General features: G+C 42.0%; 1 protein-coding gene and 1 non-coding gene across 2 annotated transcripts; one reads left to right on the forward strand and one right to left on the reverse strand.

The window, feature by feature from the left end:
• Nucleotides 1-48: 48 nt before the first annotated feature.
• On the forward strand, nt 49-5,859 carry LOC140949966 (endonuclease G, mitochondrial-like). The gene is made up of 9 exons (XM_073399118.1): nt 49-145; nt 708-817; nt 951-1,030; nt 1,394-1,503; nt 2,346-2,452; nt 2,657-2,765; nt 3,498-3,534; nt 4,384-4,470; nt 4,973-5,859. Exons 1-9 carry the CDS (start codon nt 69-71, stop codon nt 5,132-5,134), a joined length of 879 nt encoding a protein of 292 aa, XP_073255219.1. The 5' UTR covers nt 49-68; the 3' UTR covers nt 5,135-5,859.
• Nucleotides 5,860-15,972: 10,113 nt separating this feature from the next.
• Trnat-agu (transfer RNA threonine (anticodon AGU)) lies at nt 15,973-16,047 on the reverse strand. The gene has a single exon. It is a non-coding gene; the product is annotated as a tRNA-Thr (tRNA).
• Nucleotides 16,048-25,740: the final 9,693 nt, after the last annotated feature.

The raw sequence follows: 25,740 nt of genomic DNA on the forward strand, positions 1-25,740 counted from the left end.
ACCTTTTATAATCGCGATTTATTATATTAAGGGGAGGCTTTGTATTCCAAGGACTCTTGATTGCATTGATGAGTCGGCGTCTTCTTCCCGTGGTTTCAATTGCAGCTTTTGGGACTGGTGGAATTCTTGCAGTGCTCTTCGAAAGGTTTGAAAGCGAAAGAAAATGTTCTTACATAGTACATCCGTCAAACTTGATTTCCTGATTGCCGATTTGAACTTATACTATGGTTATTCTATCGTGTACCATATTTTTTAACAAACGTCTCTTACGGGGTTATAAATTTGCAGACAGGGAGATCGAAAGAGTCGCTGTTTTCCTGAACGTCCGTGGGGGAGAAATGAATGCGTGACGAACGAACCCCAAAGGACGTCTGCGGGGAGGCTAGGAGATAATGCTTGATCTGTGGATTCTCTCATTTGCGCTTCCCCTACCCTCCATCACCATTCCAACCCAGGCCCCTATTCTTGTTTGGGGTAAAATTTGTCACGTGGCACTCATCATTGCAGCCATTTTGCATGTTGACACAACAGTTTGGTACAATGTAAGTGCCCTGGTTGTGACACAATCTGCCCCCCCCCCCCTCCCACCCACTGCTCCTCTTAAAACAAATCACAGCTATGTCAAACTGTCATACTGCTCATACTGATTGTCAGAACCTTACAAAATCAATTGGTTTGTCAAGAATAGATAATATTTTATTTCTTAGAAAGAGGCAACAGCAAGATTTCCTTCCAGTGGTACATGCCAAGCGTGATGTAGTAGATGGAGGACTTGGTCAGAGCAGACAATCAGAAATAATGCGTTTTGGGTACCCTAGTAGGTTCTTATCAATTTCTTGTTGTTGTATAATCCATAAAATAGGGTAGATTGATTTTGTCACAGGTTGCATGTACTGAAAAAACTATAGAAAATCTGGCTCACACCATTCTGCAAATATTTTTTGGAACAGGTTTCGAGAATATAAAGGCCAAGAATGATTATGTTCTTTCTTACAATCGTCGCCTGAGACTGGCTAACTGGGTTGCTGAGGTAATGTTTTTGCATTTTATTTGCACATCTTAAGGCTACTCCATGTATTACTTTTTGTGCTGGAGGAAAATAATGTAGACTTGGTAGGAAAATGTCAGATGACTGATGAGCAGGGCTGTCAGTAAGATTTTAAGTTGTCAGGTGTATGCAATTATTAGGGGGAAATTTAAGAGCTAAGAAGTTCTTTGGCTATTTTCTTTTTGTTTCCCTTGAAAGTAGCCAGGAGTCATGGTGATGGTAGATGGGGGAATTCCCTGACCCCCGACCCTTAGTGACAGCCATACTGAGGAAATCTCTTATACTCTTAGGAAACAGGTGTTGCTATCTTAACTAACAAAAGTTCATAACACATCTTGTTTGTAGCATTTAACAGCTAGGAATGTGTACAACAGAGATTTGGACAGAGGAAAGTGTGATTTTGCACAGGATCCAACAATCCATCCATTGTTTTCAACTTCTAATGAAGACTACAGGTGTGCCGCGTTTCACAATCAAACACCTTTCATTTAGCAAGACATACTGGGATGTATTTGTCAGCAAAAGGACTAAACTGTCAAATAAATCACAGGATGTTATCCACAGACTCCAGATAAAGCCACCTTGTGTAGCAGTCTTGTTCCTCGTCTCCTCTCCTGTTTGTTCCCCGGAGCTCTGGGGGTCAAGCAGAAGAGAACCATGGAAACAAAGTTGCTTGTGCAGCACAATGGAATAAATACAGATGAGGATTTTTCAGCTGACTCATAAGTTAAAACAACCTTGTTTGTTTCCTTGACACTAAGAATGATGAGTAAAGAAAATGTATAACTCATTTCACTGAACTGCTAGCCTGCCAGAAAGCTCTCTGAGGGACTTTCCCATCCCCTCCCCCACTGACAGAGTCTCCCCCTCCCCCTGAGAGCTTACCTTAAGGCTACTTAACTACTTGTATCAAAGAGAAGTGTTTATAGGTAATCACAGTATGAATCAGCCAGAGGCAAGAAGTAGGTTAGCCTGCTTTGCAGCTTGTCCATGCATCATCTAGACCATTTGTGTACAGAAGCTTTAGAGTGCTTACGACGCAGGCTAGGTGTAGGCATTACTGCCAGCAACATGAAGTGGGATGTTATCAAGTTACAGTTACTAACCTTACTAACCTCCTCATTTCCCCCCCCCTCCCCCAACGCACACACACTCCTATGAAAAAAGAATTTTGACGATATTTTAGGACCAAATTATAAAAACAGTAAACTGATCCCAATGGCAAGAAGAGTATTTTATGAGTAATTCGAAAAATATGAATCTAAATACTATATGTAACTTTTTTGTCAATTCAAAGGATGAGTGGATATGACAGAGGTCATCTAGCTGCCGCAGCCAATCACCGGTCTTCCCAGGATTCCATGTGTGCCACATTCTTTCTTAGTAATATGAGTCCACAAGTTGGTGAGCAAACATATCAACTGTTTAAATGGCTTGCCAGCAAGCTCTCAAATTATGGCGTGCGAGGGCCCCTCGCCCTCGCGTCCCCATTTGCGTGCGCCTCTCGCGTGACTTGTTGCGACTCCCCCAGGCTACTGTTTGGCGTGTAAAGTACAACTTAAGACAACATTTCACCAGTGGAAGTTTTCTTTCCTTTCTTTAAGGCAGGCTCAGGATTTAACCGAGATGCTTGGGAACATCTTGAAAAATACTCACGGCATTTGACAAGGTTTTACAAGAATGTGTATGTTATAACTGGACCTCTTTTCTTGCCAAAGTAAGTCTGGGGCTTTAAGGCTTGCAAATTCATGTTTGTAGTAGTCTACGTAGCTTGCGGTTTGTTTGGTGAGCGAGAGAAAAAGCTCTGAAAACGCGGCGAAGCTTGTGCGAACGGGCAGTGAAGGTTTCTCGTTGTTTCCGCCCCGATCTTCTCGTGGCTTTGCAGCTCATTTGCGCGCTCAACAAACAAAACCGCCAGTTTCGCAGACGTAGCCTGTGTACAGACCCCCCTACCCCCTCCCCTCAGGAAAACAGGCTGCGCGGGCCTGGTACGTAGGCTATGTTTATAGTTTTTGTTTATGCTGTCAGTGTATTGATGTCGACAGGGAAGAATGAAAGATAGATTCTTGATCGATTTCTGTCTTTACAGATAAGTTCGATTTGTTAGCTAAGATTTTCATTTAAAAGAAAAAAGATCCTTATCCAAAGTATTCTTCTTAAAGGAATATTTATTTGAGCCGTTCAATTAGGATATTAAAGATGAAACAACAACAACATGATATTAATTTGAGGAGGACTCGGAAAAAAAAATCCGAGTCCCAGATGGGATTTGAACCCACGACCCTCCGTGATCTAGTCGGATGCTCTAACCACTCTAACCACTCTCCAATTAGACACGCCTATTGACGCCAACTCGTCTCTTAAACATGCCAGAAGCTCCGTTTTGTTGTAAGAAAGTTCTTATCAGTGTTTCATTGAAAATACAATGTTTCATATCAATCTTTTTTAGACTGGAAGCAGACAACCAGTTGTACGTGAAATATAAGGTGAGACGTGATAAGTCGCTTCTTAGCGTCAGTAAGAGGAAAATCGGCTTGACTAATGGCCTCGCGTTCATTCCGTTTCGCGCTCTCCGTTCCCATTTGACGATGTTTCAGGGTCGGCCAGGGTTTTAGGGTATACGGTATACAGGGGCTTTTTAAATCGGGTGTACGGTATATTGCAGCTTAAATACAGGTATTCGGTATATCACTTTCTTTGAATTTCAGGTATAAAGTATACCTGGGTATAATTTTGGGTATATTTGGATGAATTTTGGGTATTTTTGGGTATTTTGGCGAATTTTTGGGGGGGTATACTGGTATACCACTACCCCCCCCCCGGCCGACCCTGATGTTTTGGCTTTCTCTGGTTAGTGAACATGACACCGGGGTTTCACGCCAGCGCGAGCTCACTCCGGTTGCCTCTCGTGGCTCTGTATTTGTTCAATGATACCGAGACGAAATGTCGTGCCGGCGCGAGTAACATCGGCGTAAATTCACCGCGGTTGTTGTACCGGAGCGAGAATTTCACTCCCGTACGAAATTTCGTAACGGTATCATGCAGAGTATCATGGGTATCATGTAAACGCGTTCGGTTTGAAATCGGTCTGCCAGTGGACTACAACGGGTAGCGCATGCGTAGTTAGTTTTCGCCGGTTCAGGGTGGTGTCGTCATATTGGTCATGGGCGACGAAAACTGAACATGCAAACATGTAAACGCAATACGAAATCAAGAAGTCACCCCTGTATGAAACGCGCGCCAGTGCGAGTTTTCTCATGTAAACACCAACTTACTAGCGTTCTGCTCATAATTTCTGCGGTTTCTAATTTTCCGGGTTTTTTTACGATTTTTAGCTGATTGGTATCAATCGTATAGCCGTTCCCACACACTTCTTTAAAATCATCTTGGGAGAGACAAACGACAACCAATTGGAAATGCAGGTGGGTTATTCTCTTGTTAAACCGCAACTTCCAGAATTCATGTGTACAGACGAACCTATATGTGCGATCAACCCATGTAAGCCCGGGGGGGCGGGGGGGGGGGGGGGGGTACTCAACAAATGTTTACACTGGGAGGCTCCGCCCCGAGGTCCAACCCCTTACCCTTTTATATACCATTTTTCACGAAAAAGGAACCCCTTTGTATGCCGTCTATTGATAAATGGTACCCCTTTCACAAAGCTTGTTTAGAACTTTGCATCCCTTTTAACTGCTGTAAATGCACTGTCTTTTAAATAGGAATCAATCATAAAAATAGAACGTTTTCTCGACTTTTTAAAGCCATGAAATTCATCTGTTAGCCTTTTGGGCCCACTCATAAGGGGTTAAACAACCCCTTATGAGTTTCTGGTGAAGCTAAAAATCTCTATTAACAATCATGTCTTTAAAAAAGACACATCACGTGACAACAATCACTCACATCCGGTTCTATCTCTCGTTGCAGTCTTACATATTGCCGAATCAACCAATCAACGAGAAGACGCCGCTGCACATGTTTCAAGTTCCAACAGATACAATTGAGAAGGCCTCCGGTCTTATAGTCTTCGACAAGGTTCCTCGTCACAATATAAAACAAATCCGACCAACGATTCCTGTAAGCAGTTGACGTAAATGTTTGTCCAGACGCCATTATCACTTGTTCAACTCAGGACTGGATGTCGCCGTGTCAGAACACTTTGACCAGCCGGGGTCATTTCAGACAAACTCTTGCCTTAGTGGTCCAGCAACCACTAAGAATCATTGATGGACTTAGTCAGTTCGACACCTTTCAGGCTTTGTTGAAGGCCTGGCTACCTTACTTCATGCCTGGCTTCCCAGGCCTGTAAGTTTGAGAGTACAACATAGCTTCCTGATGCTCCACAGATAAACAGCGAAGCGTTTTCACTTGTCGTGAACCGAACTGAAAAGACTGCTGACATTTAGCTCTTTTTGCTTCGTATGAGAGCAGTCTTATTTCAAAGACGTCGTTGTTATTTAAAAGAAGGAAATAATATGTTCGCCCCTATTTTGTTTTTTTATTTGCGCAAAATTCACTCAGCATCTTTGAACATAATTTCGAACATAATGCTATGATTTTAGGAGTGACGTCCAAAAGCATAACGCTCAAATTTTCGAGCATAATTTATCTAACTCTACCTCGTCTTCGAATCTAAAGATCTCTATTGAAGTCACGCTTCTTTTTACAGTTCAACTCTATAACTACTAGGTATAGAACAAGTTCGAGTAATAGTATATTAGTACTTATACAAAGAAAATTTTCAAACTACAATAATTATATCTTTTTCACAACATTTTTCTTATTTGTTCACTTAAGTTTCCCTTCCATGAATATCTTGTCACCTGACCCTGTTGTGTATTTCGCCCCGGCCCCCACGACTTTTCTTATAGTACCTCCCTAAAAGTTCCCTACAATTTAGATATGTGCCATCATAAGTCGAGGAAAGGTTGGCTTTCACTAGCGACGGAGTCAAGTCGGAGTCGTTATCAGAACGTAAAACTTACGCGATCTAGTGAAACAACGTTTGGATTCCGCTTACGAGTCCATGGTTTACGATTCAGTTTCAGTTAGTTTATTAATTCGCCAGAAAAAAAATATAGAGAGGCAGCTGCCTTTATAGCAGACACTCTAGGGATCTGGAGTTAGTGTCCTCATAAACAAGAGTGCCTAATAACGGGATCAGAGTTTATTTAAGTCAAACATCTGTTATTTATTTTTGCCTGAGATTTAGCTGCTGTCCGTATCATCGGGGTGTCCGTGATATTAACGGGGTGTCCACAAGGCGAGAGTTGACTATATTACAAAAATGTTAGTTAAAGATTAAAGAGACGTAAATTGTAAGAATAATAAATAAAAGAGAAGAACACAGAAAAAAATCTGAGTTCCAGATGGGAATTGAACCCACGACCTTCCGTTTACACTAGTCGGATGCTCTAACCACTGAGCAACTGAGACCTCAGTGGCATGGTAAGCAAGTTAATTGTGTAAATTGTAAGTAAAAGAATTTAAAGTTTGTTTTTCTGGCGAGGAAGCTCAGATTGAAACCCTGGGGCTTATTAGATATTGGAAACGTTCCTATTGTTCTGACTCCGATTCCGTCGAGTTCATGATTCCGCTTTCGACTCAGATTTTTGACTTTCACTATGATAAGCGCTCTTACGACTCCGACTCTGACTTTGTCACTAGTGAAAACCAGCCTAAGGTTCTTAAGTTGCTCAAATCAGAGCTTGAATGTCAGGTGTGATACACTGACAGTTCGAGAGATCAATATCTTGGTTATTTTATTGACAATACTCTTTAGCAGATTGTGAGCAGCTGCATCCGCAATTCGTGTAGTCCCATGTCATGCCATAATTGCAGCTAGAAGGTGTCTGAGTACATTCGCAGTCGCAGGTAGCTTTGTTCCTACGCTGATTTGACGCGCACGCAGTTAAGTTCGACCTACATTCACAGGAGCACGAGCCGACGTTCCACTCATGTTTTGCGGGGTGGCAGTCACTTGAGCTCTTGATACAGTCACAAGAGCAGTGTGTGTGATTGTACATGTTTACCTTCTTCTGGACCTCAGAATTACGTTGAAACTGGAGCACGTTGACGGAAATTTGGGTCTTTGCGCTGACAGTACAATGATGATTATTCTGTGCGGTGGGGCATCCCCCACTGCATCGGTGCAGGGTGATAAAGGAAGGATCGTTAAAATATGCCGGATCCTTTGGAACTTTGATTGCAGCTGGCCTCGGACGACAAGGAGTTTCCGTTAGCGTTTTGGGGGTTGTATCTGTTAATCAATCAAATTGGTCATTAACAGTCAGTCGAATATAAACTTACGGTAGCGATGAATCTGTCATCAGATCAAGGGTGGAGCAGTGGTGAGAGCACTTGCCTCCCACGAATGTGGCCCGGGTTCAACGCAACCGTTTTTGTCTCGTCACTCAACGCTTCTCCCCAACAAACAGCGAAGGGAGGAGCGTTGCGTAACGCGACAAAAACGGGCGCGAGGGAGACTAATTGTCTCCAACATAACCTGCTAGCAAGCTCTCCTGTATGGGGAGCAAGGCGTGCCGCGAGTTTCTTTTCGCGTGCTGCTCTCGCGTGACTTCTCGCAACTTTCCCAAATGGAAAGCTTGCTCGCAGGCTAGCTTCAACAAGGATGCTATATCCGGATACGTTTAGTCTCCGAACCCACCAACCCACGCGCGCAGTCACGAGCTGTGTCCTCTTCCCTATGCAATTGCAAGTTCGTGCTTCCACCATATAACGGTACAAACGTCTATAAAATTTTGCGCTCTTTCCAGGAGTATAAATGGATATTCGCTAACTGGTCTTCATCAAAACGTAAAAGGGTCTATTGATGCAGTTCTTACCTACTGATATATTAACACCTCCTGAATGCTCTGGAACATCACTTAACACCGGCTTTAAAGGAACTGACTCGTCTTGTTGTTGGATAGATATAACAGCCTCTGGGTCAAACTTAGCATCTTCAAACGGAAATCTTGTTTTTTCAAGGAACGTTCTAAGTCCTCGTGGATAAGCCTGTCAAAAGTGAAATTAAGATGTGAGGGTTCTCTTATTTTGAAGCGTTTCAGAGGGTAAAATTTTATACCCTCCTGAAGACTCAGGAAATGGGAAGCCATTCCCTGTTCAGTGGCATATATCTACCCGGGCCCAGCCTGTGCTAGGATTAAGGACATCGCAAAATAAAACAAGCGACGCGAAAATACGACGCGCATCAACAGCCCACGCGCGTTTTTCGCAACACTTTTAACTGCATGACTGCGCTACTATCTTGGAGTCTAGAACAGGCTATTCCGGGCCAACTAAGGGAGTGCCTAACCTCCTCCCGGATCGTTATGCTTGTGCAGATCACAGTCCCGTTACGTACCAATTCGTACGATTGGCTGTTAAAGGGGTAGCTCTTAAATGTTATAAAGATGGCTTAAGTCTGGTTTTCAGTAGCGCAAAGGCATTGCTTTGGATGGAGGCCAAGGGCGGAAGCGTCGAGGATGGTTGTATACAAGGTTGTATCCAAGACGTCAAGGCGAGCTTGAGCATCCTTGCGTGAGGCCGCGTGGATGTGCGTTTGTATGTCGAACAAGTACACGGATAGCCTGCGAGCAAGCTCTCCTATTTGGGCGAGTGAAGCGAGACTGGCGACAACGCGCGAGCGAGCGGCGAAGCCGCGAGGGGCAAAGGAAAGGAAACAACAACAGGTGCATCAGCAAAACATTTCTTGACAACAAAGTTTATTCAAGGAAAAGAAAGAGTGTCCTCTGTCACCATGCAAATTAAAATACTCCCGCAAAAAATGACTTCTGAGATTTTAGCATCGAATAGGAGATTCATTTATCATAAACCGAACTTTAAAACTTTCAACTTTCTCCCAGTTCTAAAATATGACTTATCATGTTATTTTATATTCTGGAAATGAAGCCTATAGACCCCGGATCACGCCGTTTTGTTAATAAGGAGTTCATTAGCATGGCTGCAAAGAACTACGGAAAGAATTCTGAATTACGGCTCATTCTAATATCAGATTATCGCGTGCACCTCATAAAACGTCAACAAACAGAATATTAATCAAGATAGAAAAAGAGAAAAGATTATTTGTTCTTCCTCCTCCTTTGAACCTTTCTTAAGTTATCATAAAAAGGCGACTTTCTTGTTATCCCGTCAGAAAATTCACCAGCGAGAAAAATATTTGAAAATTGGGATCATGCTCCCATCGCGATAAATTTGAGCTCAAACACACAACGTGTAGTTTTGTATAATATTAATTATCGTTATTTTACAGAGACCACAAGGTTATCTTCAAAGAAAAACTCAAATATATGTCTTACCTTGATCGTGGCTTTTCTTGATGTACAAGAAACAGACACAAAAAATATCGCGCTGCAAAGTGTGAACTTCAGTAAGTTGAACATCGCTATGCAGTTTAAGTCTCCTGAATGATTTCTTAAGCTAGTTCAACATCTTTTAAATATGTATGCATGCTCCTCTTTTGGAAAAAGATAGTAAATTAGCGAGGAGTGCCACGCAATTAATATTGTTGGTACCTTTCATTGTTTAAAACCGGAACTAAAAATCATTTTGAGTTTGTTAGTTTTGTGTTTTAATGTATTGACAATGTATAAAACAAGGCAGTTAACTTCAGCTGTTACGCCCACGGAAAAGTTAAGAAATCTAAAAATATAAAGATATTGTATTGTGGTGTGTCTTATTTCCACGAGAAAGAGCGAAGAAAAGGATCAAATAAATCATACTCAAAACACTTTTTTTCAAAATTTATCTGAGTTTTTTGCTATGGAAAGAGAGGTGACACCAACTTAGGCAAATAGAAAAAAGAGGCGCGTATTTTCAAAAAACATATTGAGCTTCAAACAACGAAACACCAACTCTTCACGCCTGAAATTATCGCCCAAACAATCGGGGCATATTTCATTGGTTGTGAACTTTTTTTTAACGAGGCGTCTGTAGATATCAAGCTATTAACAAAAGAAAAACCTAACAATTATTCGCAAGTGGTTTCAAATAGGGACAGTTTGACTGCCAGGTGTATATCGTTTGCTGCTGACTGTTAATTGATCTATGATCAATTAATAAAGTCGGTTGAGGATCTCATATCTATGAACATCCTCATCAATGCAAGCTAATAAGTTCTACTTTCAACACTTGCTTTTTACAAAATATTTCACTCCAAAAAATCGACACCTAGAACTGAAAGTCGCAAAAAGCAATTTATACAAAATTAAAAATTAATAGTTTTCTTTCTATTCAAGTCATGACAGTCGCTACTTAGGACTGACTTAGATATCTACAGACTGATTTAAAACAGCTATCTTGTACAGTATAGCAAACAGTACCACAGGAAAGTACTGCTCAGTAGCTTTCATTTGAATGGTAGCACCATAGGGCCTGATTTCACTTTTGAATCATTCTCATCTTCATACTCATAAGTATAGATACACCTTGAACGTTTGAATTGTTTATAGTCTTTTGTTTTTTAAAAATGTTCCTCGAATACATAGTGCTGTTCGTCAGCCAGTCTTAGCATGAAACAATTTGTGAAAGAAGTAGGACCCCTTAGCCGCCAATGTCACGTTCTGAAGGGCTATTATATAAGAGGAGAAACACAAACCATCCCCCGAGTTAATTTTGTTAATAATAATAATAATAATAATAATAATAATAATAATAATAATAATAATAATAATAATAATAATAATTAGAGAAACATTAATGAAGGCGTTATAAAGAGAAATGATGTAGCTGTGAAAGAAAATTGCTCATCAATTTTCCTCATCGTAGGCGATCAGCTATAGCTTGTTCAGGCGCGGCGTCTGGTATAAATATTGACCGATTTCTAAAATGAGCGCCGGAGGCGTAAGTTTCTAGAGTGTTTCGGGGGCAGGTTCCCCAAGGAGATGTTTTGGATTTTAACTCCTTAGAGTCCCCTTTCCTGGGTTTCCGAGTCATTCAGACAGCATATGGGCCAGAATTCCACTTAGAAAGTGTTTTCTATTATTAAAAATATATAGTTATTATAAAAAGTCTGGCGGATTTCCGTAAAACGGTGGAAGCCGGTGTGAATCCGCGCCAGTTCTTGTCTCTTATCTTACCCGTAAAATGGTTTGTTTTTGGCTGAAAAACACACAAGTTTGCTTAGAGGTCCATGTCATTAAAACTCCTCATCAAAAGCGTTAAGTAATGGTCTGCGTTTTTATCTAATACGCAAATTAAGAATACAAAATAACCGCTATCATCTACGAGTCCTGTGGTTTTTACTTTATAGACTCAAAACCGCGGTACAAAGTTTCAATTATAAATTTGCTCCATTTTTCTCAAGTAAAAGCTCATTGCCATTTAAGCTACACCGCTGTATTTCTTTTATTTGTATTTCTTTAACAAAAGCTTTATCACCAACAATTAGACCCTGAATTTTTCATGAACACCTGAACTAACCCCATGAAAACTGATTACATTTTTTTGTTTGGTGTGCTTGTCATTAAGGAAAGAAATCAATAAAGCCGCTTCTTTTACTGAGTGCTAATGGGCTGCTTAACCTTTAGGAAATAAAAGATAAGTTAATTCTCTTTTACTGAGATCTTTTTGCTAAAATGTACTGACACAAAGCGTTAAGGACTGTTCTACACAAACATGGGCTTATCGAAGCATTTAGTTTTTAGTGCCGAACTGAAAATTGTCACTTGAATACTTCCTCTTTCCACTTTTCTTTGTCCGTTTTTACACCTGCCCACTTAATAAAAGTAAACAAAAAAAGTAAACAATATACGAAGTATATAGTCGGGTACATTATACGCCTTTTAGAAAATACATGAGTTTTAGGGCCTGTTTACATGGAGTGGGGGACCCCGGTCTTGTGGGGTTGGTTTCTTTTGTTTTCACGCTCTGGAGGACACAAAACAAAAGAAACCTACCCCACTAGACCGGGGTCCCCCACTCCATGTAAACAGGGTCTTAATCGTTCTATATAAGTAGTTAAAAGATAAGCGGAACTTTTAAAATTCTTGTGAAAAGATTTATTTTGCATTTGATGGATCGCTAATTCTCAATTTATACTCAACTAAATTAGCGTCTTCCGTCGCAGACAATGAGTCTAGCTTTTTCTGTGTTCTACTGTAATTTTTACGGCCTCCAATATTATGTTAAAGTTGACTAGGATAAAAGAAAATAAAAAGTCAACAAAAGAGCAATCACTAGTTAAGCAATAGAAAACGTTGTCCGTGTTTGCATAGCCTGATATAAACACTAGAGGGGTCGGGAGATGAGACAGTTATGCAAATCCGAGAATTCTCCCAACCCCTCGAGTGTTAGAAAATTATTGCGTCATTGTGGCGGGAAAACTCGTCACCTGATCTGAGAACTGAAGTTTGTACAGGAGTCTAGGAACTGTGTAGTCGTTCGAAGTCGTGGAACTGATCGAGTGTGTAGATTGAGTGTAGATCATCGAAATTTTACACGAATTGATGTCGATGAATTCTTTAAGTGTAGAACGGAGAACAGAATTCTAAAATATGAACTTGTGAAAAAATATACTTTCAAGGGAGTGAAGAATTAAATGCTAAAAGGAACTGGTTGTATCACACATAATTTGTGACGGGGCTTAAAAGGCAAGCAGGTGTTTGCGCGTTAACGTTTGAGGTCGATCGTTGATCCCAAAAATTTAAAAGGATTGTTCGGATTTCTCACGTAAATGTTACACGATCGAGACGATTGGCAAAGACGATTCTAGTCTTTTTAGTGCAACGGCAACTGGTTGGGACAATGTTGCAACCATTCGAAGCATTGCCGCAACAAAGCTGTAAATGCTGTAATTAATGCGCTTAAAATCGCCGGTACAAATCGTCTCGCCGAACATCACTTAAACGCGGCATTGCTTAAAAAATGGCGAAGTGGTCATCTCCTTCGTTTACCATTTACCGAGTTGTGACATGGAAACGTTCAGTCAGAGTGGTACGCGTTCCGCCAAAACCGTGACGGGGAAAGGGGTATAGTCCCGGGCGCCCTCGAAGTTTCTTTCGAATGACTCTCGCCCAGGCTGGAAAGCCCTCATTTGCTACTTCGAGGTCACATAACACCTAATTTAAGCTGTTTATCGCCAAGTTTTAGCCTGCGAGCAAGCTCTCCTATTTGGGCGAGTGAAGTGAGTCTCGCGAGAACGCGCGAGGAAAGGAAACAAGAACAGGTGCATCAGCATAACATTTCTTAACAACAAAGTTTATTCAAGGAAAAGAAAGAGTGTCCTCTGTCACAACGCAGTTAAAACACTCCCGCAGAAAATGACTTCTGAGATTTTAGCATCGAATAGGAGATTCATTTATCAAAAACCGAACTTTAAAACTTTCAACTTTCGCCCAATTTTAAAATATGACTTATCATATTATTTTATATTCTGGAAAGGAAGCCTATAGACCCCGGATCACGCCGTTTTATTAATGGGAGGGTTCATTATCATGACTGCAAAGAACTACAGAAAGACTTCTCAATTACGGCTCATTCTAATATCAGATTATCGCGTGCAGCTCATAAAACGTCAACAAACAGAATATTAATCCTTTCCTCGGCCCCTCGCTCGTGCGTTTTCGCGAGGCTCGCTTCGTTTGCCCAAATAGGAGAGCTTGCTCGCAGGCTAGTACACGGAGGGCCAACGAAACGTTCGGTTGGCAAGTTGTATCTGTTCCCGGTAGGCTGCCAGTTCCAGGTAACGCTCGGGCCGTGCAGAAACAATTTCCATCTCATACTTAGTCCACACTTGCAACCAAACATCAAACGAGTCAACGGGACGCTTGCGTGGAGGCCTCGCAATACGGATTAGCTCGCCCGAGACCGTGCCGAGAGTGTGTGCAACATTCCCTCATCGCTTTGATTAGGTCATCAAACGCTTAAAGAAGATAATACCTCTGAAAAATCCTCATACTCACCATTGATGGCGGCTGGGACGAATTTTTCCGGTAGATGGTGAGCTTTGGGTGCTTGTTTAACCGCCCACAGAGAATCGCTAGCGCCTGGGCCTGAACAGCGACCTGCATCCTCGTGAATTGTTTTGGTGGCGTTTCGGGCGGAGATTTCATCCATTCGTTTTTTCATTGTCGTCTGCTCTGCCGTGAGGTTTTGCAACTGCAGGGACATCTCGTCCAGAACAGAAGCTGCTGCGATTCAAGTTGCTTTTGCGGGCTGCTCTCGGCCGAAGGCGAAGAAAGAGATTTTCCCTGGAATGGCAGCAACTCCGTGCCTGCTGATAATTCGTCGTCAAGAATCTCGTTCTTGATTGGCGGCCCGGCACAGTTGTTTCTCGGGGCAGCGAAAGGCATGGTTCTGTTTCGGCGTCTTGCAGCCAGGGCAAAGAGATTTGCGTTTAGCAGGCATAATAAATGGAATAAAATAGCTTATAAATTGTGGCTGAAAGAAAGTGATTTCAAAAAGTGTTAATCGCTATTTTGACATTAATCACGTATATCATCTCGCATCTCACGGTAACCTCAATTGTTTGGGAAGTCACGGTGCATGTATATTGCGGATTTCAGACCTTGACATCATGGTGTTCAGTCCCATTTAACAAGAAACTTCTGTCGGTTGTCCACGTGACAACAATCACTCGCATGTTCCATCTCCCGTTGCAGTCTTTCATATTACCGAATCAACCAATCAGCGAGAAGACGCCACTGCACATGTTTCAAATCACAACAGATACAATTGAGAAGGCCTCCGGTCTAATAGTCTTCGACAAGGTTCCTCGTCACAATAAAAAACAAAACCGACCAACGATTCCACTAAGAATCATTGACGGGCTTAATCAGTTCGACACCTTTCAGGCTTTGTTGAAGGCCTGGCTACCCTACTTTATGCGTGGCTTCCCAGGCCTGTAAGTTTGAGAGTACAACAGTAGCTTCTTGATCCTCCACAGATAAACAGCGAAGCGTTTTCTTTTGTCATGAACCGAACTGAAACGACTGCTAACATTTAGCTCTTTTTGCTCCGTATGAGAGCAGTCTTATTTCAAAGACGTCGTTGTTATTTAAAAGAAGGAAATAATATGTTCGCCCCTATTTTGTTTTTTTATTTGCGCAAAATTTAATTCAGCATCTTTGAACATAATTTCGAACATAATGCTATGATTTTAGGAGTGACGTCCAAAAGCATAGTGCTCAAATTTTCGAGTATAATTTATCTAACCCTACCTCGTCCTCGAATCTAAAGCTCTCTATTGAAGTCACGCTTCTTTTTACAGTTCAACTCTATAACTACTAGGTATAGAACAAGTTCGAGTAATAGTATATTAGTACTTATACAAAGACAATTTTCAAACTACAATAATTATATCTTTTTCACAACATTTTCCTCTTAAGTTTCTCTTCCATGAATATCTTGTCACCTGATCTTGTTGTGTATTTCGCCCCACCCCCCCCCCCCATCGCATTTCTTATGGTACCTCCCTTAAAGTTCCCTACAATTTAGATATGTGCCTTCATAAGTCGAGTAAAAGTTGGTTTTCAGTAGCGACGGAGTCAAGTCGGAGTCGTAATCGGAACGTAAACGTTACACGATCTAGTGAAACAGGGTTTGGATTCCGCTTACGACTCCATGGTTTACGATTCAGTTTCGGTTAGTTTATTTATTTGCCAGAAAAAAAAAATAGAGAGAGTCGGCTGCCTTTATAGCAGACACTCTAGGGATCTGGAGTTAGTGTTTTCATAAACGAGATTCAGTAATAGCAGAAGTTTATTGCAGTCAAACGTCTGTAATATATTTTTGCCTGGGATTCAGCTGCTGTCCGTATCGTCGGGGTGTCCGTGATATTAACGGGGTGTCCACAAGGCGAGAGTTGACTATATTACAAAAATGTCAGTTAAAGATTAAAGAGACGTAAATTGTAAGAATAATAAATCAAATGCTATGTGTGGAGAGAACACAGAAAAAAAAATCTGAGTTCCAGATGGGAATTGAACCCATGACCTTCCGTTTACACTAGTCGGATGCTCTGACCACTGAGCTACTGAAATCTCAGTGGTAAGCAAGTCAATTGTGTAAATTGTAAGTAAAAGAATGAAAAGTATTTTTCTGGCGAGGAAGCTCAAATTGGAACCTTGGAGCTTATTATATGATCTTCCCCCCTAACTTGCCCCTGAGAGAGTGGAAACGTTCCTATTCTTCCGACTCCGATTCCGTCGTGTTTATGACTCCGCTTTCGACTCAGAGTTTTGACTTTCACCATCAGGAGCACTCTTACGACTCCGACTCTGACTTCGTCGCTAGTGAAAACCAGCCTAAGGTTCTTAAGTTGCTCAAATCAGAGCTTGAATGTCAGGTGTGATACACTGGCAGGTCGAGAGATCAATATTCCCTTGACAATAGTCTTTAGCAGATTGTGAGCAGTTGCATCCGCATTTCGTGTAGTCCCATGTCATACCATAACCAGTGCAGCTAGAAGGTGTCTCAGCACATTCGCACTCGCAGGTAGCTGTGTTCCTACGCTGATTTGACGCGCACGCACTTAGGTCAGACCTGCATTTACAAGAGCACGAGCCGACTTCCCACACATGTTTGACGGGGTCGCAGGCACTTGAGCTCTTGATACAATCACAAGAGCAGTGTGTGTGATTGTACATGGTGACATTCGTTTCGACCTGAGAATTACCTTGAATCTTGCGCACTTTGACGGAAATTTGGGTCTCTGCGCTGACAGTACAATGATAATCATTCTGTACGGTGGGGCATCCCCCACTGCATCGGTGCAGGGTGACGAAAGAAGGATGGTTGAATAATTTTTTATCATTTGGAACTTTGATTGCAGCTGGCCTCGGTTGACAATGAGCTTCCTTTAGCGGTTTGGGGGACGTATCTGTTAATCAATCAAATTGGTCATCAACGGTCAGCCGAATATAAACTTACGGTTGCGAGGGAGACTAATTAACTCCAACATAACCTGCTAGCAGGCTCTCCACGTATGGGGAGCGAGGCGAGCCGCGAGTCTCTTTTCTCGTGCTGCTCTCGCGTGACTTCTTGCGACTCCCCCAAATAAAGAGCTTGCTCGCAGGCTACAATCTTGGACAAAATAAATGGAAAACCTAGACCCCCTCTCCTCCCCAAATCAAATATGGGAAAATGGTGCGTTTTTGCCCTTCGCGCGGCTTCATCCTTGATTTGGGGGGGATGGGGGTTTGCTGTTTCATTTTATTTTGTCCAAGATTGTAGCTCCAACAGGAGTGCTATATCCGGATACGTTTGGCCTCCGAACCCACCAATCCACGCGCCCAGTCACGACTGGTGTCCTTTTCCCTATACAATTGCAAGTTCGTGCTCCCACCATACAACAGTACAAACGTCTGTAAAATTTTGCAACTTTGTGGAACAATATCTTCGCTACCTGTTTACGTATTACCTTTAAACTTGCTTTATAAGTTTGAAAATTTCAAGGCGCTCTTTCCAGCAGTATAAATGGATATTTAACTAACTGGTCTTTATCAAAACCTAAAAGGGGCCATTTCTGGAGCTCTTACCTACTGATATATTAACACCTCCTGAATGCTCTGGAACATCACTTAACACCGGCTTTAAAGGAACTGACTCGTCTTGTTGTTGGATAGATATAGCGGCCTCTGGGTCAAACTTAGCATCTCCAAACGGAAATCCCCTTTTTTCATAGAACTTTGTAAGTCCTTGTGGATAAGCCTGTCAAAAGTGAATTTAAGATGTGAGGGTTCTCTTATTTTGAAACGTTTCAGAGGGTAAAATTTTGTACTCTGCTGAAGACTCAGGAAATGGGAAATCATTCCCTGTTCAGCGGCATATACCGGGCACAGCCTGTGGTAGGATCAAGGACGTCGCAAAAATAACAAGCGATGCGAAAATAAGGCGCGCGTCAACAAGCCACACGCGTTTTTCGCATCACTTTTAACTACATGACTGCGCTACTATCTTGGAGTCGGGAACCGGCTATTCCTGGCCAAATAAGGAAGTGCCTAACCTCCTCCCGGATCGTTATGTTTGTGTTGATCACAGTCTCGTTACGTACCAATTCGTACGATTTGCTGTTAAAGGGGTAGCTCTTAAAAGTTATAAAGATGGCTTAAGTCCGGTTTTCAGTAGCGCAAAGGCATTGCTTTGGATGGAGGCGAAGGGCGGAATGGTTGTGTACAAGGTTGTATCCAAGACGTCAAGGCGAGCTTGAGCGTCCTTGCGTGAGTCCCCGTGGATGCGCGTTTGTATGTCGAACAAGTACACGGAGGGCCAACAAAACGTTTGGTTGGCAAGTTGTATCTGTTCCCGGTAGGCTGCCAGTTCCAGGTAACGCTTGGCCGTGCAGAAACAATTTTCATCTCGTACTTGGTCCACACTTGCAACCAGACATCAAACGAGTCAACGGGACGCTTGCGTGGAGGCCTCGCAATAGGGATTAGCTCGCCCGAGACAGTGCCGAGAGTGTGTGCAACATTCCCTCATCGCTTTGATTGGGTCGTCAAACGCTTAAAGAAGATAATACCTCTGAAAAATCCACATACTCACCATTGATGGCGGCCGGGACGAATTTTTCCGGTAGATGGTGAGCTTTGGGTGCTCGTTTAACCGGCAACAGAAAATCGCTAGCGCCTGGGCCTGAACAGCGACTTGCATCCTCGTGAGTCGTTTTGGAGGCCTTCCGGGCGGAGATTTCATCCATTCGTTTTTTCATTGTCGTCTGCTCTGCTGTGAGGTTTTCCAACCGCAGGGACAGATTCCGCATCGCGTGCAGAACAGAAGCTGCTGCGATTCAAGCTGCTTTTGCGGGCCGCTCTCGGACGAAGGCGAAGAAACAGATTTTCCTTGGCAAGGCGGCAACTCCTCGCCTGCTGATAATTTGTCGTCAAGAATCTCGGCGTTTGTGGGGAGGGACGAAAAACGTGCTCTCCTAAAAACGCCTGCGTGGGAGGCTACTGGCAGCCCGGCACAGTGCTTGCTCGGGGCAGCGAAGGCATGGTTCTGTTTCGGCGTCTTGCAGCCAGGGCAAAGAGATTTGCGCTTAGCAGGCATAATAAACACGAAAAATACAAAAATACAACAACTCACGGAGCGAGCGAACCGAACGATACGACACACGAGGTTACAAAGTGAAATGCGATTCCTAGCTATGTACAATACATGCTACCATTAACTTGTATTAACTACTAATACCACTATTCGCTTGGTAAATATTAGTTCTTGTCGTGAATTGGAATAAAATAGCTTATACATTGTGGCAGAAAAAAAGTGATTTTAAAAAGTGTTAATCGCTATTTTGACATTAACCACGTATATCATCTCGCATCTTTGTAACCTAAATTGTTTGAGAAGTCACAGTGCATGTACATTGCGGATTCAGACCTTGACATCATGGTGTTCAGTCCCATTTAACAAGAAACTTCCGTCGGTTGTCCATATGACAATAGAGAGCTTAAGAAAATCTTTACCAACGGCGACATCAACGAGAACGACAAAAAAGCAAAGTAACAACTCTGCACGTGCATCACGCTTTTTTGTACATTTCTTTGCCGTCACTGCACGACTACAACGTGAAAATACCTAATTTCACGTTTTTTGGAGGATGTGAACACAAGACAACGACTTTCTTTTTCTTTTCCAGAATTTTGATACAGTCCGTTAGAATTCAACGTCAAAAAAATTTGCTAGCATTTGGTGAATTAGACGAGATGGAATAAGCGCGATAAAGTTTGAAGCAGCGCGACTTTTTAAGTGACGCTTCCGTAGCAAGCCGTCGCCGTCGTTGTTGCTAACCTCCGTAATAATGACGTTGTATAAATGGGTACAACTTTGCCCGTCTTCCCAGGCCTTCTCGGTTAATGCATTTCGGTTACGTATCCAGGTTTCCAAGACGAACTCGCTCGGTCTTCGTGACCCGAAACGCATTGGCCTGATCATGTTAGTAACGAGGAAGTCTATCATAGAACGGGAAAAGCCCCCTTTTCCCAATCAGTTAAAGCCTGACAGACCAGATTCCTAAACCTCTGTCTTCGGCGCCCCCAGGGCGACCTTTGATAAACCAAGACATGGTGGACATCAAATTCTGTTCCACGAGTGTGCTGCAAAACTGATTCGGTCCAGAAAATCCCCCCCTTCCTCGGACCAACTTGGCCTGATCGACATGTCGTGCGCCTCGCCGTCACCCTTTGAACTTATGTAATCAAGCACCAACTTTAAAAGCGGCTAAAAAAACTCATACAGTGTCTCATGGCATAGTCGGATTTTCAGATCACTGATTTTTCTACATTTTTTTGCGAGGCGTGAAAGCCACAAGGAGGGGCCGTCAGTTTTAGAGGGAATGCATATGAAATCAGAATAATTTCCAACGATTTGCGTTTTCTAAGTAACTAAGTAATAAATCAATAACTAAGGCTGAAAGAAACCCACGCATATTATTACAACTCCTTTCGGAGAAATTCTGCTTTTCAGAGTGTTTGCGTACTTAATACAGAAGACAAAATATGCAAAAATGTAAATGTAAGTGTATTTTCTAGCAAATTTTCCTAGTGCATTTTTTTGTTACTTTTTGTAATAATATTCTAATTTTTCTGGTTTATACGTTGTTTATGGTGTTGCTTGCGACACAAAGGTGAGTTAGAATTATTTGTTAAGAGATTAGGATGACAAATTCTTGGTCACATTTTTGAAAGCAGGATACGACATGGAACTTGACGACAGTTTTGTTTCAAAATATAGTTTTCTCTCTATAGAATTAAATGGTACTTGCTAATTAATGCTTCAAGGCCGAGCTAGGAACTGATTTTTACTTCTTATGACAGAGATACCAAACTTCAACGAACTGTGTTTTCTTGGCGCGAAATGTCTAAATGTCTTAATTCAAAAGCAGGTATCATTTTTAAAGAAGTGCTGGGTTTTTATTTAATGCTTGACACGTAGCATCTCAATATTTATCAGCAGCAAGTAATATATCAGACTGCACGCTTTAAAATTACGTGTTCCCCGAAAACTCAACATTAAATTCGTCCGTTACAGATTTGTTTGCTTTTCACGCGAAAGCCTTTCTCTCCTGTTACTGTTTCAACGGCATTGAATTGAAAAGTTGTCGGACCAGATTCTTCTTCTTTAAAAAAGGTACTCATTCCTTTATACCTTGCAGTTAGACTGATAAACAACTGATGATTTAGATATAGCTACTTACCTTAGCTTGAGGCGAAGCAGCTTGTACGAGAAGCAAAGGAAATAGTAAAATGCTAAGCAACATTGTTAATATGCAGGTCGTACAGGCAGTGAACTTTCGTGCTGCTGTTTGTGAATGAATTTAATGAGTATATGCAAATAACAATAATGTAAAAAAAAAACTCAGCCAACCATGAAAATCACGTCGAGTGCAAAATTTGATTGACGTCTCAAGGGTGTGTGCGCTGTCTTTGTTTGTGCGTTGGAAACGTCCAGCGACAAATAGACTGTTCACAGTCCCCTATTTTTTCGTGAGATAGTCGAGATATAGCGCGCGTCTTACCGTTAATGGCGGCCATCGTGATTTTCAAACGTACCGAGGAGACGGGCAACGGGGATTATAGCTCTAGTGGGAGGGGAGCGAGAAAAATATTTTTCTCGCTCCCTCCCAAACCGCCCCTGCTCCCTGAGTAGATCTGAGTAGTTTTGACACTAATGCAAGATGGCAGCCCGTAACGCAAAGTGCTCGATCTCGACGATCTTACAGAAAGAAAGAGGACTGTGAACAGTCTAGCGACAAATGACAAGCGTAAAAAACAAGGCCGGCTCTGATTTCCTAAGCGAAATCTAGAACTCTGTTCGACAGTCACCGGCAAAAAGAAACCGTACAAAGGTTTCGGTCCATGTCTCAGTAGACAGGAAGTAGCTAAATCCTTATTATACCTTGTCGGGTTGAAACTGTGTTATAAAAAGCCGTGAAGTGTGAACATACCAAAATAATACGAAAGGCATTAAATATATAGATACATTTTAAATGATAAATAAAACTTAAAGCCTATTATGTACCTCGCCTAATCATCCTCTCGTAGCTTTGCAGCTCATTTGCGCGCTCGACAAACAAAACTGACAGCTACGCTTGCCTGGTACGTAGGCTATGTTTGTGTTTTTGTTTATGCTGTCAATGCATTGATGTCGACAGGGAAGAGTGAAAGTTAGATTCTTGATCGATTTCTGTCTTTTACAGATAAGTTCGATTTGTTAGCTTAGATTTTCAGATCCTGATCCAAAGTATTCGTGTTAAAGAAATATTTGAGCCGTTCTAAGTTAAAAAGCGTTTTCAAATGTTTTAGACACGCCCATTAACGCCAACTTGTCTCTTAAACATGGTAGAAGCTCCTCTTTGTAGCAAGAAAGTTCTTATCAGTGCTTCTTTGAAAATGCAATGTGTCATATCAATCTTTTTTAGACTGGAAGCGGACAACCAGTTGTACGTGAAATATAAGGTGAGATGTGATAACTCGGTTCTTAGCTTCAGTAATCAGAAATTAAACTGACTTCCAATTATTAAAAGGAGAGGCCTAGCACAAGAGAGAATGACTCGTACCACCTGACCAAGTTTCCCCATTACTTGTCGTTTGCTGTTCATTATTTCTACACCTAAATTAGTATTCAAGACATTTTTCATCCATAAGAATTGTTTTGAGCTGTTTTTTCAATCTCAGTACTCGTTTTCTATATTGAACTTGAATCTGACGTATGCTGTTTGCCGTATACGTAAAGCTAGAAACTCATAAGTAGTTGAACAACCCGTTATGAGTTTCTGGTGAAGCGAAAAATCTCTATTAACAATCATGTCTTAAAAAAAGACACATCACGTGACAACAATCACTCACACGTTCTATCTCTCGTTACAGTCTTACATATTGCCGAATCAACCAATCAACGACAAGACGCCACTGCACATGTTTCAAGTCCCAACAGATACAATTGAGAAGGCTTCCGGTCTAATAGTCTTCGACAAGGTTTCTCGTCAACGATTCCTGTAAGCAGTTGAGGTAAATGTTTGTCCAGACGCCATTATCACTTGTTCAACTCAGGACTGGATGTCACCGTATCAGAACACTTTGACCAGTCGGGGTCATTTCAGACAAACTCTTGCCTAAGTAGTCCAGCAACCACTAAGAATCATTGATGGACTTAATCAGTTCGACACCTTTCAGGCTTTGTTGAAGGCCTGGCTGCCTTAATTTATGCCAAGCGTCCCAGGCCTGTAAGTGTGAGAGTGCAACATAGCTTCCTGATGCTTCCACAGGTAAACAACGAAGCGCTTTCACTTGTCATGAACCGAATTAAAGACTAGACTGACTAGACTGCTGGCATTTAGCTTTGCTCCGTATGAGAGCAGTCTTATTTCAAAGACGTCGTTGTTATTTAAAAGAAGAAAATAATATGTTAGCCCCTATTTTGTTTTTTTATTTGCGCAAAATTCACTCAGCATCTTTCAGCATAATGCTGGGGCACGAACATAATTTCCAGCATAATGCTTTGATTTTAGGAGTGACGCCCAAAACCATAATGCTCAAATTTTCGAGCATAATTTATCTAACCCTACCTCGTCCTCGAATCTGAAGCTCTCTATTGAAGTCACGCTTCTTTTTACAGTTCAACTCTATAACTACTAGGTATAGAACAAGTTCTAGCAATAGTATATTAGTACTTATACATAGACAATTTTCAAACTACAATTATATTTTTTTCACAACATTTTCCTTATTTGTTCACTTAAGTTTCCCTTTCATGAATATCTTGTCACCTGATCTTGTTGTGGCTTTTCTTATGGTACGTCCCTAAAAGTTCCCTGCAATTTCGATATGTGCCATCATAAGTCGAGTAAAAGTTGGTTTTCACTAGCGACGGAGTCAAGTCGGAGTCGTTATCAGAACGTAAAACTTATACGATCTAGTGAAACAGCGTTTGGATTCCGCTTACGACTCCATGGTTTACGATTCAGTTTCAGTTAGCTTATTTATTCGCCAGAAAAAAAAATATAGAGAGGCAGCTGCCTTTATAGCAGACACTCTAGGGATCTGGAGTTAGGGTCCTCATAAACAAGAGTGCCTAATAACGGGATCAGGGTTTATTTCAGTCAAACATCTGTAATTTATTTTTGCCTGGGATTCAGCTGCTGTCCGTATCATCGGGGTGTCCGTGAAATTAACGGGTGTCCACAAGGCGAGAGTTGACTATATTACAAAAATGTTATTTAAAGATTAAAGAGACGTAAATTGTAAGAATAATAAATAAAATGATATGTGTGGAGAGAAGAACACAGAAAAAAATCTGAGCTCCAGATGGGAATTGAACCCACGACCTTCCGTTTACACTAGTCGGATGCTCTGACCACTGAGCTACTGAAATCTCAGTGGTAAGCAAGTTAATTGTGTAAATCGTAAGTAAAAAAATGAAAAGTATTTTTCTGGCGAGGAAGCTCAAATTGAAACCTTGAGGCTTTTTAGATGATATCCCTCCCTAAACTGCCCCTGAGAAAATGGAAACGTTCCTATTCTTCTGACACCGATTCCGTCGAGTTTATGATTCCGCTTTCGACTCAGAGTTTTGACTTTCACTATCATAAGCGCTCTTACGACTCTGACTCTGACTTCGTCGCTAGTGAAAACCAGGCTAAGGTTCTTAAGTTGCTCAAATCAGAGCTTGAATGCCAGGTGTGATACACTGGCAGGTCGAGAGATCAATATCTTGGTTATTCCTTTGACAATAGTCTCTAACAGATTGTGAGCAGCTGCATCCGCAATCCGTGTAGTCCCATGTCATGCCATACCCAGTGCAGCTAGAAGGTGTCTGAGTACATTCGCAGTCGCAGGTAGCTGCGTTCCTACGCTGATTTGACGCACACGCAGTTAAGTTCGAACTGCATTCACAGGAGCACGAGTCGACGTTCCACTCATGTTTGACGGGGTCGCAGTCACTTGAGCTCTTGATACAGTCACAAGAGCAGTGTGTGTGATTGTACATGATGACGTTCGTCTGGGAGATAGAAGTAGGTTGAATCTTTACCACTCTGACGGAAATTTGGGTCTTTGCACTGACAGTACAATGATGATCATTCTGTGCGGTGGGGCATCCCCCACTGCATCGGTGCAGGGTGATGAAGGAAGGATGGTTTAAGTATGGTGGATCCTTTGGAACTTTGATTGCAGCTGGCCTCGGGCGACAAGGAGTTTCCGTTAGCGTTTGGGGGGTCGTATCTGTTAATCAATCAAATTGGTCATTAACAGTTAGTCGAATATAAACTTACAGTAGCGATGAATCTGTCATCAGATCAAGGGTGGAGCAGTGGTGAGAGCACTTGCCTCCCACCAATGTGGCCCGGGTTCAACGCAACCGTTTTTGTCTCGTCACTCAACGCTCTTTCCCAGAGTCTGCAAGCAAGCTCTCCATGCATGGGGAGCGAAGCTAGCCGCGAGTCTCTTTTCGCGTGCTGCTCTCGCGTGACTTCTTGCGGCTTCCCCAAATGGAGAGCTTGCTCGCAGGCTAGCTTCAACAGGGATGCTATATCCGGATACGTTTAGCCTCCGAACTTACCAATCCACGGGCGCAGTCACGGATGGTGTCCCCTTCCCTATGCACCATACAACCATACAAACGTCTGTAAAATTTTGCGACTTTGTGGAACAATATCTTTGCTACTTGTTTACGTATTACCTTTAAACTTGCTTTGTAATAGACCTTTTTACCGATACGGCGGCCATATTGAATTAATC

This window comes from Porites lutea, chromosome 10 (genome assembly GCF_958299795.1).
Source record: "Porites lutea chromosome 10, jaPorLute2.1, whole genome shotgun sequence".
NCBI classification, from domain to species: Eukaryota; Metazoa; Cnidaria; class Anthozoa; order Scleractinia; family Poritidae; genus Porites; species Porites lutea.

Excerpts from the sequence above, each read along its gene's own strand:
- LOC140949966 (XM_073399118.1), top strand. The coding sequence starts at position 69 with ATGAGTCGGCGTCTTCTTCCCGTGGTTTCAATTGCAGCTTTTGGGACT. Across the intron at positions 2,453-2,656 it reads TAATATGAGTCCACAAGTTG|GCTCAGGATTTAACCGAGAT; the intron begins GTGAGCAAACAT and ends TCTTTAAGGCAG. Across the intron at positions 2,766-3,497 it reads GGACCTCTTTTCTTGCCAAA|ACTGGAAGCAGACAACCAGT; the intron begins GTAAGTCTGGGG and ends AATCTTTTTTAG.